The sequence below is a fragment of the Plectropomus leopardus genome, chromosome 16, assembly GCF_008729295.1.
Source record: "Plectropomus leopardus isolate mb chromosome 16, YSFRI_Pleo_2.0, whole genome shotgun sequence".
NCBI classification, from domain to species: Eukaryota; Metazoa; Chordata; class Actinopteri; order Perciformes; family Serranidae; genus Plectropomus; species Plectropomus leopardus.
In genome coordinates, this window is record NC_056478.1 from 9911728 (window position 1) to 9931950 (window position 20223).

Below are 20223 nucleotides of genomic sequence, written 5' to 3' on the forward strand. Positions count from 1 at the left end.
CTATGTAAGCTGAAATAAAGACAAAGTAGAAGAGTCAGTAATTTCTTTGATTTTGGGACATCAGACTATACACCTCGACAAGTTCTGCTACCAACAACTGATCTCATTTTTTAAACTAAATATAAAAATATATAACGTCTAAGTACCCCCTACTTTACACGCTGTGCTTTGTTTATTTGGGAGAAATGCACTCAGTTTTTTAATGACTTCTAGCTCCTGCTGCTCCAGCTGAGGTTGAAAGTGCATATTGTAAATCACTTTAGGCGAAAGACACTGATGAGTCTAATATAATGTCATGAAATCTATTGCAAAATCATCAGTCAGAGAGATTTTCAACATGCAGAGATAAGTACTTCATGAGGAATTTATCGAGACGGAAGGAGACGCGCACATGCAAACGCGCACACACACACACACAGCGCTGGCATGAGGACTTGGGTAAACCACTGGAGAATGTGTGTAAACACACGGCGAAGCACTTCTGCTCTCCTCCGCTAACCGCTTTGCAAAGTGTGTGTGTGTTTGACTGTATACGTTTGAGTGCGAGCCCAAAATCCCCCTGGAAACTATTCACTCTACAAGAGCATTAAAGCATCACAGCTCTCTTAGATGTCAACACCAGTGAGCGCTCTCCTCTCTATCTTTACCCTTTCTTTTTCTTCTTTTCCTCTGTCCGTCTGTGTTTCTCTTTCCCTCCTCTCATCTTCTGTCACCCTTGATCTCCTCTCAGTGTCTGTCATATTCAATATTTTTTGACAGGGCAGTTTGATGTAATACCACTGGATGTAAGTGCTTTTGTTGAGGGCGATCCTTTGATCTATCGCTGATTTTACAGGCAACGGAAACTAATGCAATGGAAAAAGTGAGATAGTGCATTTTAGTCAACTTCATGTGTCAACACACACAGTCACAGAAATAGCCAGAGTGGACTTAACGGTGCATTCAGACCATATTAGAGCACATTAAATCATTTTTGATGAGCTCACTGTTAATGGTTTAAGCAGACAGAGCTGGGACTACACGCTCACAGCCAAAACAAACTACATACCCAACATTCCCCTCACCTGACATCAGGCTAGAGCTCGGGCCCGTGGGCCATCTCCATAGCAACTCATTTGTCTTCATTAGGACTTGTCCAATGGGTCGTATTGCTCCCTGAGGGGATTAATGAACTTGTCTGAATTAAATGGAGTTCTCAGATGGTCACTGATGATGAGTTTTAATCATGTTCAGAGAGGGAAACAAGGAAAGTAACTTAATAAAACAGTATGGACGATGTTAACGTAATTAACAGGTGTGTTTCTTTTTTAAGAATAGTTTCGAAAAATAGGCTTTTTGCTGTTAAGACTTGCACCACTCTGTTTAAGTGGCTATAATGATTTTTTTCCCTATTTACAACAGATGAGTACTTGAATGTGAAAAGTGTCGCTCGTTGTGACTAACCCACAGATAATTATCATTAAACTCTGCTGTTCCTCTCAACCACAGAGAATTTCAGCGCCCTTCAGTTAATTGTTTTTGGTTTTACAGACCACAACTTTCCTTTTTTCTCCCTACTCTCATCAAAATAGTTTCCAGCCTCAGCAGGCGGCTATTTACAGTGTAAAAGCCATAAAAACCCACTGTAAGCTAGAAGGTGACATGGGAGTGGATTTTTTTTCTTGTCCCACTCTAAGAAAAAAACTCCAGTCCCATCCCAATCGCATGATAGAAATCCTCTCCCGTTCCAATCACAGAAGTCCTGTCCCATTGCCAAAAGAAAATAGCATTTATTCTTATTAGAACTTCATATTTATATATAAAAACTAAACTATTGTTAGTAATATGAGTCCTGTCCAGGTTGCTCCTGTTGACTTCGCTACCTGTCCCATCCTAGTCACATGATAAATATTGAAACTGACCGTTTCTACGCAGGAATTACTACAAAGAATCAAAAAGAAAAGTCTTTACTCTGCACTACCTGCCCATCCCCAAATAAGCAACAAGCTGGCGAACACAATCAAGCATTTAGTATCTTGAAAGCAAGATACTTCATTCAAGATTTGGTGGAAAACTAAACAGAATCTGGATGGATAAAAGAGATATTAAGGAGAGGGATTTTTGAATTTTTTCAGGTTGCCAGAAACATGACATCAAATGATTGCTAATGTTGCTCATATCTGCTGGACATGAAATGAAATGTGACACACCAGGAAAAAAAAAGAAAAAAGCTAAAAGAGTCTGCATATATGCACTTATTTTGCTGCAAAAGGGGTATAACTGTTTCCCTCTGCCTCCATTTTTTTATCCTAAGCTAACAATTTCCCTGCTCTAGCTTCATATTTAGCGTACAGACATGAGAATTGTGTTGAAATTGACATATGACTCTTGGCAAGAAAGCACACAAGTGTATTTCACAAAACTAGTATTACTACTATTACCATTTCTTAAAAAAATCCTTCAGCAATGCAAACATATACTTTTTATGATAATCAACACCATGTCTCACATACCTGAGACTAGTTCCCAGTTCCCAGTACGTCATCGTATCCTCACCACCTTCCCACCTTGCACCCTTTTAGGTGAAAACATGACAGTTCTAAACACGGCTGATTGGCTGTTGGGCTGCAGCAGCCCGCCCCCTGCCCCGAGCTCCAAGGACTATGGTACAGAGGTGCATGTGTGTGAATTCAAATCCATAAGTCAAACAATATTACCTTAAATGAAAAAAAAAGAATGGGTTTTTTTTAGTTTAGGTTGGTCCTAGATCTGTTGTTTTTGCAGTGATTTATTTATTTATTTATTCATTTATTTATTCATTTATTTATTTTTTGCCGTGCAGTGTTCCCTGCTCTTTGGATACCATTGGGTGTATCACTGTGTGTGGAATTCCTATATAGGTGCAGGGTTTCCACCATTTAACAAATTTATGAAAAGCTGGGGAATTTGATGAATGTGCTAGAGATGTAAGTTAATATCAGGGGATCTTGCAAAAGTATCACTTTGAATGGTTAAATTATTAAAGTTTAAAGGTCCAGTGGGTAGGATTTAGGGGGATATATTGGCAGAAATGGAATTCAGTATAATAACTTTGTTTTCTTTGGTGCATAATCACCGAAAAGTAAGAATCGTGTTTTTATTCAATAAGAATGAGCCGTTTATAGCTACATAGAGAGTGGGCCCATATCCATGGAGTCCACCATGTTGCAACATCGTCATCAACATGCCAAACAGTGTAGGACAAACACTGAATTGTAATGTGAAGTAATGTTAGTGTACTTCGGCTCCCATGAAAAACCTCCTGAAAGTCTGGATTGTAAGTTATCAGAGTGAAAAGGCTTGCCAATCAGCATTGGAGATAAACTGATTTGTAATGCCAACCTGTTTTATTCAGTGTTTTACTGCTTTTAATCACTGTGTCTGTTCCTTTTTAAGAGAAGGAGACCTTTATGGATACTCCAGCTCCCAGTAAAAAAACCTCCTGAACAATAACAGCTGAAGAAATTTTAAGTAGGAGAACTTTCAGCTGGTTGCAATTTGCAATCCTCACCACTGCAGATGCCGCTAAGTTCCCCTAAATCTTTCACACTTTCACTGCTCCTTTAATCATTACAAAAAATAGACATTAAAAAAAATCAAGGAAGAATTGAACTTTAAGGTGGGAACCCTGCACACAGTTTTGCTCCTATACTGGAGCCGCATGGTGGTTTTCTTTGTGTGAGTGTGTGTGATGGTACTACCTTACTGGCCTCCCCTAACATCGATCTTTTCCATCTTCCTTAAGTGAAAACAGAGCCTATGAACAACAGCGAAACAGTCACTACAACAGGCGACACAGCACTGGACACATATGCAGGCTCAGGTAATGCGCACATAAACGCACTCATGCGCTATTTCCTCATCTAAAGGAAAAAACAAATTTGCCTGTCTCTGTACAAGTCAGCCTTTATATCACTACTTTCTCAGACACAAACAAACACCATCATCCATTTCAGCTCAGTGGTAGGCCCGCTGAAAGCTTTAATCCCATGAAGTATTGCCTGTCCTTGGATTGCGTCATCAAAGGCTGGCAGAGTGATGAGAGAGAGCGGGAGACATTTTTACACTGGCCTTTTTTTTAGACTCACACACGACCCCGTGCTCCTTCACACTGCAAAACACACACATACACTGAGACACAAAACCATTAAGCAACACACAGCGAGGGTTTAGAAGCAGCGGGGTGTTTGTCAGTATTGAGCTCTGACATCTCAATGACCACAAACAGACATTGTGTTTTACTATGAGGCCCACTGTAAGGGTTTCAGCGCTCTCTGAAGGGGGAGAACTTGGCTCCTCTCCATTCAAAATGCTTCAAATTATGTTTACTGGAACCGCATTTCAACTCAAACAAGCCCGAGGCCTTGAATTGTGCTGTTCAGGAATGGTTTTGTTAAATTTGAAAGGAAACAGAAGATTTGAGTTGACATCATCCATAACCTCGTTGTTTTTCATTATTGTGCTGTTTTTAGTAATCACCAGCAGCGGGTACAGCCCTCGTTCAGCCCACCAGTACTCCCCTCCCCTCTACCCATCAAAGTAAGTACGGCGTTTTGCTCAACAGACGCCGCTTTCTAAGAATCCTTATCAGCATATCGTCTCCTATACCTCATCCACATTGTCCTCTTCAGTCATTGTCTGTCTTGTGTCAACTTCACATGTCCTTCCTCTCTTCTCCCAGGCCCTACCCTCACATTCTCTCCACACCGGCAGCCCCTCCAATGCCGACATACGCCGGGCAACCCCAATTCAGCAGCATGCAGCAGTCAACTGTCTACACTGCGTACTCCCAGACAGGACAAGCATACGGACTGTCCACCTATGGTATCAACACACATCTAAAAAGGCACACTGGCTGCACTAATAAACACATTAAAATGCACAATTATCTAAGATCCACTTTAACAAAAGTGTCCAACTAAAGCACAAGAAGTGTTACTTTAAAAAGATTCACTGAAATGGAACCGCAGGCCTTGTGTCACAAAGAAAACACATTTAAGGACTACTTCACCGCCCAAATGATCGTTTGTGTATCAATTATTCGCCCCGTGTTACGCTGAATTCGTGAGGAAAACTTTGTTTTTTCTGACATGCCTCCACGGTGAACAAATAATAAAAACAGAGAAACTTTTTGATGAATTGAAGTCAGAAGGGACTGCATTTAACAATAACAAAACTAAAACAAAACATCTGTTTACAAACTCTCACAGTATAACCCAAGTCTCATTTATCCAGTCATACGCTCAGCACTTTTGAAACAGACAGTCCCTTCCACGGGACGAGCTGAACTACAAGTGCAACTTCACTATGCTTTCTTTAAAGCCAGACTTCATTGACAAAAACAAGATCAACTCGATCAGTTACTTTGTGTGTTATTGTATGACTTTGTTGAATCCTTTAAAACACCAAAGTCACATAATAACACAGACAAACTGTCGATTGAGGCAGCCGTAGACCAGCAGCTCCCGTATTCAACAAGGTAAAATTACTGTTTTTGTCAATGGAGTCTGGCTTTAAAGAGAGCGTAGATACGTTAAAATTTTTTTGGAAGTGCAGAGCATGCAGCTGGATAAATGAGACTTGGATTACACTGCACGTGTTGCATCAAAGTTTGTATAGCTTTGTTTTGTTAAATACAGACCCAAATGACTTCAGTTCATCTAGAATTTTTCCAGTTTGGGATTCTTTGTTCACCGGAGGCATATGAGATCAACATTTTCTTCAGGATTTCAGCATTGCATGGGACGAGTAATTGACATACAAATGGTGAAGATCTATGCAAGTCAAAAATGGCAACAGTATTTAATTGACAGCCTGTGCAATAATTGGAATTAAACTGTTCAGTCTGTCCAATTACATTTAGCTTTTTTACTGTGTACTTATTTATTGTATCTTGCTTTTTTATCCTGCTTTTTCTCCTTTCTGTTGCACAATCCCCTTTGCTGCTGTAACACTGCCAATTTCCTTGCTGTGGGACAAATAAAGGATTATCTTATCGTATTAAAATGCATTATGTAGTTTGCCAGAAAATGGCTTATGTTATTCTTACAGTTTTACCAGTACAATTTCCTAAAGCTTCAACGTATGCAAACACTGCATAATATTCTTCTGCTGTTTTTTTTTTTTTTTTTACTCTACCAGATCTTGGTGTGATGTTGCCGGGCATTAAGACGGAGAGCGGCCTGGCTCAGAGTCAGTCTCCTCTGCAGACAGGCCTTAGCTACAGCCCCGGCTTCACCACACCTCAGCCCGGACAGACTGCATACTCACCCTATCAGATGCCAGGTCAGTCGAAAACATATACTATTACACACCTTAACGTTTGATGCTTTACTAGTCACTCCCACCTCAATATAATAACCTTTACTCTAAAAAAATGAAGGAAATATTTTCAGTATTTTATATTATAGATGATCTTATCTTTCAATGCTATGACTTTGCACAGTGTTTTCTTCTCTGCTGTCTCTCTGTCTAATCCCTTTCTTTTTGTCCAAAGGTTCCAGTTTCACTCCTTCCTCAGGCCTCTACGCCACCAACAACTCAGTGTCCAACCCCGCCAACTACACTGCCACACAGCAGGTACATCAGCGTCTCAAAACTCAGTGTTTGTGTGGACGTTTTCCCTTTAGTTTAAACCTGGATGTCTGGTACAGTCCAGCTGAAAGTTAGCTTAAATAACATACATTTTCCCAGGCCCAGTAAGAAAGCCCATTTCCCAACAGAGTTCCTGCCAGAGCAGATCAACCATGTTACATGTTTGCTCTGAGTGGTCAAGTGAACGTCGTTTTCCTCATTATTCTCCTGGCTATAACTAAAGATGAGGATTTTGTATGGCGCAGTTGCGATTGTGTTTGAGAGCAGAAGTGGTTTTACAGTTACGCTTCCATGCTACTTTTCCTCGTTCAAGAAATAAAATCTAATTGCACTGTGACCTCGCAACAGGGACAAACGTAGGATAGAAGCAGACAATTAGTCTTTGTGAAAGAGTATTTTGTTCTGGTTATTTCTCTATGTCCATATGATGAATTGCATTGTGGTAGTGAAATGCTTAAAGGGGATTTTTAATGTTCCACTATGATAAATGTGACTGTTTACAGGAAGAAAAGTCAAGGTTTGGCTTGTGTGGGTAGAATAAAGGGAATATAGAGTGTGTGTGTGTGTGTGTGTGTGTGTGTGTGTAACAGAAAAAGAAATCAAGCATAAGACGGAAAGGGAGAGAGAGAGAGAGACTGATAGACAGCAAGTCTGTGTGCAGTATGTGTGAATCTGCTTGCGTACACACTTTGCTCACTTCATGCCAACTGTGCATGTGTGTGTGTGTGCATTCATGTGGTGTGCTCCACTTTATAAGGACTTGTAGAGATGAACGTACTGACAGGTTTAGAGAGCTGACTCATAAAAGCGCCCATCTCCACTGGGTCAGTAAAAAGCAGCAACACAAGGCTTTATTGTTTTGGAGATAGAAACTACAGAATCGAGGGAATAAAAGATTACAGAAATGGGAAGGAACACTTGTAAAATCTCTCTTCAAAAGTCAGTTTGAACTTCACCAGACAAGTGAAACATCTCAATTTTCTTGTGTTTTTTTCCCACCAGGCGTAAGTCTGGAGGGGATCATGCAGTTGGTTATGTCTGTGCATGCCTGAGTGAGTGTGTGAGTGAGTGTGTGTATTAGTCTGTCCGAATCTCACAAACTAGTGGACCAATCGGCCTCATGTTTTGTTTGCACATTTATGACTGTATGCTCGAGGCCTTCTTGCAGTTGCGGTGATTTACAATTGTTGAAAAATCTGTTTTATTGACTGTTTATACCGTTATTGACTGCTGACTTGTCAGTCTTAACCGGCTGGAGCAAGAATCAGATGTTTTAATCGTGGCAAACCACCACACACAAATGAGCGTTTCGGCAAACGCTCCAGGACCACAAACCCAGGGATACATTTGAACTGCCAGCTTGTTTATGAAGAAAAAGTAGCTCTACAAATACGCATAAATTGGTATTAATCACATATTTCTCTCTCACCGTGACATTCAATTACTCTAATATGCATATCTAAAGTAAGAATAGTAATGTAAATTGGCCAACAAAAAACAAGTGCAATTTTAAATTTAATTATTGAACAACAAAGCTTCAACGAGCCTTTTGTACCAGTTGTTTTAAACCATTATTGATTGTAGTACACATGCTCATGTCTACATAAACCATCAAAAATAGGTATTTCCCTAACCTCCTTTAAGTTCTTTAGTTTCTCTTTTCTCTTTGAGTTCACTCAATTCTAAGTCAACATTTTATCTTAATTAAGCCTGTTTGAAGAGTTTAGTTCTCCCTTCTCTTAAGTTTGCTTTACCAGTACAAAGGTTTCAATCCACAGTAACACATCCTCCATGCATTACCAAAGCAGCACCAAAAATGGAAAAAAAATGCAATTTAAACCAGAATCAAGAACTGAAAACATAAATTTCAAAGATCTTCCTCTCTCTCTCTCTCTCTCTCTCTCTCTCTCTCTCATATACACTCTCTCTCTCTCATATATATATATATATATATATATATATATATATATATATATGATAAACTCAATTTCACAACTCAGTGTATAATCAGTCATTTTGTTAAGCCCTTTACAAAGTCCAAATGACCTCCACTGCACACTGCAGCAAAATACTGAAAATCTGGTCCTACCATGATTCAGGCGTGTTAAGTGTTGTCCTTGTTCTTGGGGTGTTGGTTGGTCCTGGTGAAGCAGACATCTATCCAACACGATTTCTCCAACAACTGGCTCGCCATCTCTGTTATCCAGTTTGAGTGTGCAAACACCAAACCATCCTCTCAACCAAAACCTGGTCTGTTGTATCACAGCACAAAACACAGATGTTTTAGTCTCAAATATTTTCGAACAAAATGAAATACCTGAGCACTAGTAACTTAATATTGCTGCATTTATGTGATGTTGAAAGGTCCTGGTTACCAAGTTGGGAAATCGTTGTTCAGACTTTGTTGTGTTCATAAAGTAAGAACAACATGGAGGCTACAAAGCAGTGCATTTTAATTAAACAAGAGGTTGAAATCGGTTTCCTGTTATTTATATTTTCATATAGTATTTTATTTTTTATGTTATATATATTTTTATACTTAATCTACGTCACTTGACGTAGACAGCAGTTAACATTAATACCATATTACACTAAACATGTGATCAAAATATATATTTAATATTTGAATAAATAAAAAGGTTTCTTACTATTGACCAAAACATTGACTTTTACCTGCCATGTTTATGCATTTATGTTGTTAAGTCAGCAATTTGTGTTATAAAATACCTTTATCAATATTAGTGTACTCTCCTGGCATGCTTTATAGTTCAAAGTTTGCTCACTTGTTACTGCTAATAGATTCACACACTAAAATGCGCAATTACTTAAAGTAAAAACTAGCCACTAAAAACAAAATAACAAAATATACAGTAGGCTATAATTGTGTTTACCATTAACTGTTGACACTGCTTCCAGGCATAGCTAATAGATGTATATACTAAAATCTGCAGCTACTAAAAGTAAATGATAGCAACTGGGAACAAAATAACTAAATCTATAAATTTTACTGTCAGTTGTTAACGCTATTTCCGTGCTTTCCGCCATTTCCGTTGCCCTGAAACCTCATGCAATTGTCACAACTCGGTTACACCGATATCATCGAAATTTCCCAGTTTCACAATCGCAGTTCTGACATTAGAGGGCCGTTCATGTGCTCGTAACATGTAAATACCCTCAATACGATATTTCCGAGGAGCACATGAATGCAGCATAATGGTAAATAAAGATGGCGGCGCCGTTTACCTCGGTTTACGAACAAAGATTAAACTTGACCATTCCTGTTGCATTCAGTTTATAAATTTGCTTTGCAAGAAAAAACACAACAAACACAGTATTATTCTCGCTGTCTAAGCTTAGCTACGAGCAATGTCGGCAGCAAAAACAAACAAGGAAACGGCATATTAACTGACAGAAATAAAGTTTTTACTCACCAACTCAAGCAAAACCGGAGTCCAGGAAAGTAGACGGCGCGTGGACACAAAAGCCTCCAAAAAATAAGGACGAGTTAAAAAAAAAAAATACATCCTTGAACTTGCTACTTTACTCGTACTTTACTCCTTTCATCCGTTGGTTGGACTCCTCTCACGCTCATCTCATCTCGTGCCACCTGCTGTTTTCTCTCCGCTTCTCCTCTCTCACCTGCGCGCGGCGCTACAGTAACACCTGATTGGCTGTTACCGCTGCACTGGTTAAAGAAACAGTACACAAAATAAAACAGCAAAATCAACAGTATAAACTATCATTCTACAGTGACACTAGCAAACATACAAACGGTTGTTATTTATGTGCATACATTAGGCCACATTTATTTTTTGTTTGACGTTTTATTAGTTTGAACGTTAAATGTGTAAGATTAAGGGGGCGGGGGGGTTATCCATAGAGATCCATGGAGATCTCTCCAGAACAAACAGATCTGGTGATTTCAACCAGTAAAAACATGGAATAAAGCAGTTTCACCTTGTAAATCGGTGTAATTTCAGTGCTGTTCATTGCAGATGGGCTTCTTACTACACTCTAGATATAAACACGTCGTTCTTTGGTGACGAAAATACGACAATTCTTATTTTCAGGTGATTTTACTCTACAAAATGTACTTATGATATTAGATTTCATTTTTACCTATACACTATATCCCCCTAAATCCTACACACAAGGCCTTTAAATGGTTCCTTTTTTGGTCGGTTTTTGTGTTTATTGTTGATATTTCCTATTTCTTGTGCAGACAAAATTAATAATGTTTAAAGTCCAGTTATGAACAACATGGATCAAAGATTTGTGGCCTGTATTTCAGCTATTACGAATACAATTATCCTAATACATATAGCACCTGTTAGCAGGTAAACTTCTGCTCTGTACAACACACCATTGCGCCATGAATGAGCTTAGTAGCTTTGTGAAACACATTTGGCACATCTGCTAAAAATACAAGAATTCTCTAGTGTGACCGTGGTCAGTTCAGGTGGCTGCATTGCGGAGATCTGCACTCTGCTAAGTGCACTTTCCTGGTCATTTTTGTTGGTTTGTTCTTTGTCTTTACAATCTTGTGTGCTCACACTTAATGTTGTTTTCTGCAGGATTATCCCTCATATACGACATTTGGCCAAAACCAGTATGCCCAGTATTATTCCGCCTCCACCTATGGGACTTACATGACCTCCAACAGCGTGGACGGCACAGGCTCCACCGCAGCCTACCAGGTGCAAGATCCCGCCCCTGCCATGACCGGACAGGCTGCTGAACTACACCCAGGTTTGTATGACAAAGAAGAAGATCACCAAGGCCCAATACCATTTCATATTTTTATCCTTTTTAACTTTTGTTTTCAAGTGCCACCTTTGCCCGTCAGATTAGATTTACAAGAAATAATGTTTGAAAAATTCCTCCATGAAATGGGGAAACCCTTCAAGACACTGATACATCATTAAAATGCTGGCGTTTATGAGACAAGTGTTGCCAGACATTGCAAAAATGTCTGTGTTCTGCAGTGGTGATTTCTTTTGCATGGGCACCAAGCAGCCACTCTCCAGGACGCTCCTAATTCATTCAAAACTTAAGTTTCACTCTAGGGGTTGGTCAAACAAGTCCTTAAATAAAAAAGAGAATAGCTACATTACTAGGCTATTAGCAGTGTTCTGAAGGCTAACAGTAGCAACCTGTGCTACTACCTTATCAGCCTGAACTGTTTTAGACAAGTGCAATAACTTTGGGGTTGAGTACTTTTACACTAGTTAGCTACTGTGACATCAACATGCCAGCAATTTCTTTTGTTATGGTTGTTATAAAGAAAAGGGCCATAATACATAAGACCTCCGCTATTTATAATGCTGCCTCTGTTTAAAGGTACATTCATTATTACGACTTCCTTCACCATCGCCTTGTCTGCTGTTGTGAGAAACTTTTGACTGTACTCTCTAGTGCCATCTATTGACTGTTTCTATGCCAACATAAAGGACATATTGTAGTATGTGGGCAGTGATGGTTAAACGTTTGAAACGAACGTACCTATTTTCGCACATAAAAGGGAATATAAATGAGCCATAACACTTCATCACTTCATTGCAAGAGAGAACAATTACTGGGACACGTTACAGCTAGTTGTAAACATGTAAAACGCAGGCTTAAGTGGTAGAGGCCAGTGGTCTATTAGGATTGAGCCCAACTCTCCACCACAATTCCTCTAACCTCCTAAATATGCAAACAAACGTCAGATTTATCGCAGTTTTTTTTATACTGGCTCTGTAATCTTGTTTCCAGTAGAAAAATACCACAGTTTGGGTAACTGAGTTCAAAACTCTCTTTCACCCATGATGAAGCACAGGAAGTAACTTCAGACCGTAGTCATAGTTACCTGGCACCAGGTTCGCTAATTGGAGCATCCGCACATGTTTACATTAGCCTCTGAGACTTTGATTAGTGATGTTAAATATTGCACTTTTGCAGATGAGTCAGAGAAATAAAAGAGAAGAGAAAATAAGAAAGTGCTCAAGTAAACCCATATGTACAGAAACGTGGCTTAGTATTCTATTTTATTTTTCCTTTTTTCACATTTTTTCCTTTGGTTTATCTTGGCTGTAATTCAGGAAGCCTGATTAAAGGAGCTTATCATTCTTCCCGTCACTGGCACTTTCCCTCTCGCTGCTTTTCTCACTATTTCTTCTCTTGGAGTTACAGTTGGTATCTGTATTTTTTTTGTCTCTCACATTCTCTCCGTGTGTTTTTTGTGTCTTTATCCACCCCCTCTCTCTTGCTCTCTCCCTGATTGAGACATAACAATATGAGTGCCGAAGCTTCGAGTCTGGTTCTAGTTACCACACAGCAGTGGGAGCATATGGCATTAGGAGGGCGTGTGTGCGCACAAGAATGTTTGTGCACTCCTGCAGAATTTCCTATCTTTGCAAGAAGCATCAGATTACCTAACTTTTCTAATTTATTGCACAGCTCCGTCGTTCCCCTCCTCTGTTAAATCTTTACATTACATGTTATCATGAATCAGTCAGAGCAGCAATGGTGCTTTTGTTTGGGTTCCTCGGTAGTCTTTAAGTTGATCTGTTGTGCCAATTACCTTGAATTATGAAACCTGACAAGATGGCTTATTACTGTACAAAGTCTGAGTTATCGCTGCAGAACACCTGTGGGATCGGCTCAGGCCACATCATTACTGTTGCTTTAATGCGGTGAATAGAGTTTGTGATTGCTTGAGCAGTTTCAGACAGACATTCGATCATTTGTAAATCTTAAATGTTTAGCCCTGCCTATGTTTGTATACGCTCTCAGGGGACTTTGATACAGTGCAGAGCCCCTCCACGCCCATCAAAGAGCTGGACGACCGAGCCTGCCGGAGTGGGGGGTCCAAGTCCCGGGGCAGAGGCCGCAAGAACAACCCCTCCCCTCCCCCTGATAGTGACCTGGAGGTAAGGGACTAGAAAACACCCACTCGACAGAGCAGTTCACTGAATATTTCATTCAAATCTCAATGGATATATAGTATTCCCTTTGATCGTCTCTGCTCAGCGAAGTCTCAAAACAACAGCGGAGAGGCTGATAGAGAGCGGGACCACCCATGTCACTGTCCAGTGCAGCATATGGGCGAAAAAGATGCACATTTCTAAAAGAGCATCTCACATTGTCTCGCTTTTTTTTTGTTCTCCAGAGGGTGTTTGTGTGGGATCTGGACGAGACAATCATCGTCTTCCACTCTCTGCTCACGGGCTCCTACGCACAGAAATACGGCAAAGTAAGATCCTTCACTGACTGTTTCTTATTGTGTTTTATAGCCTCCCTGCACTATGTCAGTCTATCCATCCATTTTATTTCTGTCTGTCAAACTGGAATCCCAGGTTACAGCTGGTGCAACAGGTCAATCTTCACACTTTGCTCCAGAATCGGCCAAATTTTGATCTAATAACTGAAGCATCAACCAAACAAACCCTTGACAAAGATACTAACTGCTGCACTATTGAAGCCTGGAGGGATGTGTCATGACTGACCCCAGAAAGCACTTAAAGACGAGGGCAAAATTCTCACTTTTACAGTGTCAATTTGATTTGCTCTCTAAACACAGTACTCTGCCCAGCTGCTGAAGTCAACATTAGACAAGCAAAGAGTTGATAATATTGCTAATACCCTCATTTGCTTAACCTTTAGTTATTGCTGTTAGTTCATAGCAATAAGCCTTATAAGTAGTCCTAGCTTGTTCTCATTCCAAAGTCGTCAAATATGGCTGCTTTTGCAGTGATTTCGGTATAAAATTCTGACGCCAAAAGCCACCTATCGCGGACGGATTCTAAGCCCGCTGTTTGTTGACGTCCCAGCATTGGCCACCATGTGCTTTTCTTGCTGCAACATAACCAACTGCTTGTGTAGCGCAATCCCACTGTGAGCTTTGGTTCACATCCCGGCGTCAGTAGCGTCATTTTGGTATGTCAACAGCAGATGCAGAGGGATAACTTGCGCTTAATATGTAGATGCAGAAGTTCACTGACAAAGCGGCAATAGGAGACGACTTGGGATGACAACATGTTGGATTGATGGAGGCTGTTGGGGCTGCAGGCAGCTTGCCAGAGCTGAGGAGATGCAACTCCATCTATTTCATTTGAGAACGTTTCAAACAAAAAAGCCATTGAAGAGTTAGGATTCTCTTAAAAGTTATTAATTTTGTAAATGTTGAACAGAGTACTGAAGTGCACTGCATTTACAAAAGAAAAATTGTGGACACCTTTTCTCATAAATATTACTGACTAACTTGCAATTACAAGAAAAATTCTTATAATTACGAGATTGGGATTTCAAGAGATCAGTCCAGATCTTTCAAGAGATCAGTTTGAAGCCAAACCCACAGCCTTACTTTTAGAGGACTTAATATTTGACTCTTATGCAGTTTTATAAAATGCAACTCAAAGCAAGCACATTCAGTATATTATAACATTACATCAACTACTTGAGGAATGTTATGGTCAATTTATGATGACGACCACATACATAAAAAAATCTGTAATACACTACATATTAAGAATGCATTAAAAGACATTAATAATTGCTAATACTTTTGTTACTTCAATCATAATTTAACATTCAAATTTCTCACTTGGACAGATGTTTATTCAAGTCTTCATTTTAAACTTATTTGGTGGTCTCACATTCTCACATAACAGCTACACTGTTTATAGTTCCCTTTATTTTAATAGCTCTTGGCTCTGATCTGGGATCATCCTGTGGCCAAGGCTACAGATTTTTATTGGGTGATGTCGTTTCCTGTGGGCACCGCCGTAAGCCACCAGCCTGCCCATACGGGTTTTTTGAGTTGCGCTCCTGCAGCCTGCTGAGTCCATTCTGATTTTCTTATTTGGCAGTCGAACAAAAGCTGGCACGAGCACACACTCAACATTTGGAGCCAGATAGAGCAAATGGGAGCCCCGGCGTTTTACAGATAGCGGTTTGTGGGCACTGATGTACTTCCTAGTCGTGGAATTTAATGTTTGGCAATTGGGATTTAATGGTTATAAGAAAGGCCCTAGTGAATTGTAAATTTCTGTGTGTCTGTCAGAGAAAAAGAACACATTGTGGTTGAATCAGCTTGGTTTGCGTTGTTTTTATTGTAGAGAAATACGGAATACCAAAGCATAATATCACAATTTCAGTCTTGGCTTGAGCAGAAAAGCATTTTTCCTGACGTGCAAAAAAATAATGAATAAAATGCCTCAAATAAGATTTCATGCAATCTCTAATAATATGGCATGTCCTGTATTAAATATAATTCTAAGAGCAGTTTTCACCTCATTTGCTGCTGCTGCCCTGAAGAAATTTAGTGGCAGCTGTGTCTGTTCACACCTCGCCCAAAATAGTGTTTACGTTGTTGACATAGCAACCACAAGACCTACATACCCCCCTCATACAAGCTTTGAGGGTATAATATCTGCTCTAAATGATGTTTCGCTTTTTAATAAATATACACAGAGTTATTATAACAGGGGATAATGTTCACATCGTTATGAAGTGTTGAGTTTCCAGCACTCAAATGATAACAGCGGAGGTGGAGAGTGGAATTGTTTCAGGCTACCTTTGCCAGGCCAAAGTAATATTTGCAATTCTTGGTGATTGATTGAACCTGTGTGGCCAAAATATTCAGACCCAGTCAGCAGAGGAAAATGTTAGCATTATATGTTACTCAGACTACTGCTCAAGAGCACCAAACAGCAAAAAGCCAGTTGTGATTCTGCAAATCATTGGTGTTTCCAGCGGCTTTTCAACCTTCAAATGTGGTTAATTTAAGAGGCTCATTGCTGTTTTTCAGGCAGCTTTTTAGTCAGGAAAAGTGGTGATTTATACAAAGACATCACTACATTTCCTACATCAATAGTGGCACAAATAATAGCACAAAGAGTTTTTGTTTTTTACCAAGACATTTCTAGGTTTGTGTCAGGGTAGTCACACAAAAAGTGGTTGTTTTGATACCGAGTAACTGCTGCTTTTCCTGCTGAGATTGTGGCACAAAAACCTGTTTTTCTTTACAGAGACATTGTGTTCCTTGATGGGATGGGATAGTAGCACAAAAGCGTTTTTTTTTTTTTTTTTTTTTTTTGCAGATATCGCTATTTTTCCTGCCGGGATTGTGGAACGAAATGTTTTTGTTGTTTTTTTTTTTAGAGACATAGATATTGTTCCTGCCAAAACAGTGGAACAGTGCCAAGAAAAGTGGTTGTTTTTTACAGACTCATCAACGCATAGTCTACTTGGATAGTGGCACGAAAAAAAACATTGTTTCTTATTGAGGCATCACTGCTTTTACTGCCGGAATAGTGGCACAAAAATTAGTTGTTTTAAGCCAAAACATGATCTTTTCCTAATCATAACAAAGTGTTTTTGTGCCTAAACCTAACCGCAAGTTAACCACAGCTTTGGTGAAACATAAAGTTTAAATGCGACATAATAATGTGCAAATGTAACATGTCCGTGGTTTACAGAATCGTTCAGTGCCAACATTTTTTCTGCCGATTGGGTTGAAATATTACAAAAAAAAAAAAAAAAAAAAGCCACCCCAGCCTTTCTGGAGCCCAAAGCAACAGCCAAACTCAACCACTCAAAGGGAATAAACACATTTCAGCCGTGAGTGTTTCGACACACACCGATGTCAGTAACTCTCCGTTGGCTGGCAGCCAACATAATCATTACCTGAGAGACAAACCTAAGTGCCGCTTGTCTCTGTGATTGACAGGGCAGCAGGGGAAAGAAATACAGTTGAAATTGCTGCTATCACTATTAGCAGCTGTCAAGTTTTCGAGAGCTCTACACACTTTATGGAGCATTCTCACAGTGTTTTTTTCACACTCAGGAATGCCGTCCATCTCTCTCTCTTTCTCTCTGTGTGCCTGTGTGCCTTGCTCTCTCACTTTCACTCTCCTTCCTGTTGGTTTCTTTCTATTCTGGTCGTCTGACGGCGTCAGCGAATCGCGGGGCAAGCTGTCGTCCCTTGCTGACCTATCACAGATGATGGTTTTTGCAGCTGAGCCTGGGGCTCACACATACACACACACACACACACACACACACACACAAACCATTCACATACCACATACACTCCGAGCGTCTCCCTTTGAGGGTGCCCACACTCTGCACATACACACATAAAGACACACACTCTTCTTCCTCTCACCCCCCACAAACACCCCACTGCCACCACCGGCAAGCATGAGGAATGTTGATGGGACAGAACAAGTGCAACCTGTCTGTCAGCATCTGCTGTGATGAGTGGGGCGTACCAATTCATCAACTTGGGGTGGGTGGAGGGGGGGTCAGGGGTGTGAATTGGGAATAAGACGGGGGTGTGTAAAAACAGAAATGGCTTTTGGGTCAGGAGAAAGTTTATCGGAAAAATTAATTTCTTACGCTGATGTCATGATGATATGGCAAAATGAGGTCATTTGAGACACTTTTTTTGTACATCACCAAGAAAACCCCTGAAAACTCTGCAGTCTACCTTTAAGTGTTACTTTTATAACTTGTTATGGTTCCCTGTTATATTTCTAGAAGGAAAATATGTTGTTAAGTAAAACAATTTATAAATTTGGACTTAAAACACACTGAGAACCGCAGACTCACTCCAAGGATATGTTCAGATAAAATCATGTTGTTTTTTTTTAATGGTTAAATCCATTCATCAATTCAGTCATTAATTCATTAAATGACAATGTAACCTTATTTAAAAAAGATTTTCCAACTTTCTGCCATCCTTTCCCACTTCTCTAGCTGCCTGTATGCTTGGTGCCATATTGGCTACAATGGACATGAATGGGTGTAACAATTATGGCTAATAATGGACTATTGTAGTTGACAGGGACTTGCAGCATCATCTCTAATACTAAGTGACAGATATATCAAAAATGGCCTTTTTAGCTTAATTTTGTGTCCAATTTTATCTAAATGCATGAAGTACTCACTCAAAACCCTTTCTCATAAAAAGTAAAGTGTTTTGTGAAAATATTTTGATTATGGGTCAAACAATTAATAAAAAAGAAAAAAATACCTTACCACTATTTTTGTTGTTATACCCTTATGATTTTAGCTGCAGTACTCGTATGATCAACATGAGAAATCAACATGCCACACTGTTTATCTTTTAAGTTCTGGGAACCACTCAGTTTTTAACTTTTTGTAATAGTTATCTCAGACCGATCAAAACCATTGATTCATGTAAAGCACATTTGTAGTAAGATGTAAGACCTTATTTGTCCCATTTTACCTGATGTCCCACATTACCTGACTTCATCCTAATAATATTATCCTCCTCTTCCATTAGGATCCCCCAATGGCGGTGACACTGGGTCTGAGAATGGAAGAGATGATCTTCAACTTGGCTGACACACACTTATTCTTTAATGACCTGGAGGTGAGACACAGATATCAGACAGACACATACAAAAATGCACATTTAAAAATGTTCAAGGTCGTTTTGAAAGGCTTGAAGTTTTTCTTGCACAGCATTCAAGTTTTGCACAACATCAAGCGCTTAAAAAAGTTTCTTGAAACCAGATTGTCATTTAGTTAAATACTACTACTGCCCCCTAGTGGTGTACAATGATGCAACACCATCACACACTTTCTGCATTTCTCTTCATGTGTGCCAGCTAGCTGAAATTATGATTAACATATAGTTTAAATCTGAAATATTTAAAAAACACCGGAAAAGTGGGGCAAGAAAATATATAAAATATATTATGGGTCCTTGAAAAGTCATAGGAACGTTTTGAAATTTTGACCATGAAAATGTGTGACATATTTTAAATGACTTATCTATAGATCTGTTACACTTCTGCTGCTGCGACACTTGAATTTCCCTACTTGGACTCAATAACATCTTATTTGTGTGTGTTGTGTGTGTACAGGAGTGTGATCAGGTACATATTGATGATGTATCATCAGATGACAATGGCCAGGACTTAAGGTGAGGATTCAATGATTTACATTTTTAAAAAATAAGTAAAATGTAAACATCGATTGTGCTATTGAATTATTATTGTCTGTTTTTTATATTGTATTAATTCACAAATTACAGTATTTGTTTTTTGTTGTTTGGCTCTTAAAGGAGCAGTTTGTAGGATTTGGTGGCATCAGTGACGATTGCAGACTGCAACCAGCTTAAATTTCTCCCATGTGCCGAGCAAAAACTCCCAGTTAGGATTCCTTTAGTGTTCATTGTTCAGGAGGTTTTTACTGGGAGCCATATTATCCACAGAGGTCTCTTTCACTCCAAAACAAACGAATCCATTGATTTTAAACCGGTAACAACTCTGAATGAAGCAGTATCACGTTAAAACAATCTATTTTTCTTACACTGCTTGTCGCAGAGGAGCTGGTGACCACGGTGGCCAGTGCAAAAACGTAAATGTCCTTGTCTAAAGTAAGTGTTTAGTTTGTCCATTTTGGGCTACTGTAGAAACATGGCATCCAATCCCCATGGATGAGGACCCGCTCCTTATGTAGATATAAACAGCTCATTCTAACGTAACAAAAACGCCAACAATTCTTATTTTAAGTGATTATACACTAAAGAAACTTATTATATTATATTCCATTTCCACCAATGTATCCCGCTAAATCCTACACACTGGACCTTTA

The 20223-nt window shown here is 39.5% G+C and overlaps 1 protein-coding gene across 11 annotated transcripts in view; it reads left to right on the forward strand.

Moving 5' to 3' along the window:
• The window catches only part of eya4 (EYA transcriptional coactivator and phosphatase 4), a 65973-nt gene that overhangs the window by 37865 nt on the left and 7885 nt on the right, over positions 1-20223 (forward strand). For 6 of the 11 annotated variants that reach the window (XM_042503525.1, XM_042503527.1, XM_042503526.1 and 3 more), the window contains 11 exons: positions 2562-2645; positions 3764-3841; positions 4491-4557; positions 4700-4842; positions 6160-6303; positions 6515-6597; positions 11187-11361; positions 13387-13523; positions 13763-13846; positions 18905-18994; positions 19491-19549. In XM_042503525.1, coding sequence (XP_042359459.1) covers positions 2562-2645; positions 3764-3841; positions 4491-4557; positions 4700-4842; positions 6160-6303; positions 6515-6597; positions 11187-11361; positions 13387-13523; positions 13763-13846; positions 18905-18994; positions 19491-19549 — 1144 coding nt within the window. The remainder of the gene's footprint in view (positions 1-2561; positions 2646-3763; positions 3842-4490; positions 4558-4699; positions 4843-6159; positions 6304-6514; positions 6598-11186; positions 11362-13386; positions 13524-13762; positions 13847-18904; positions 18995-19490; positions 19550-20223) is intronic. The other 5 variants (XM_042503535.1, XM_042503533.1, XM_042503534.1 and 2 more) reach the window with 2 other exon arrangements.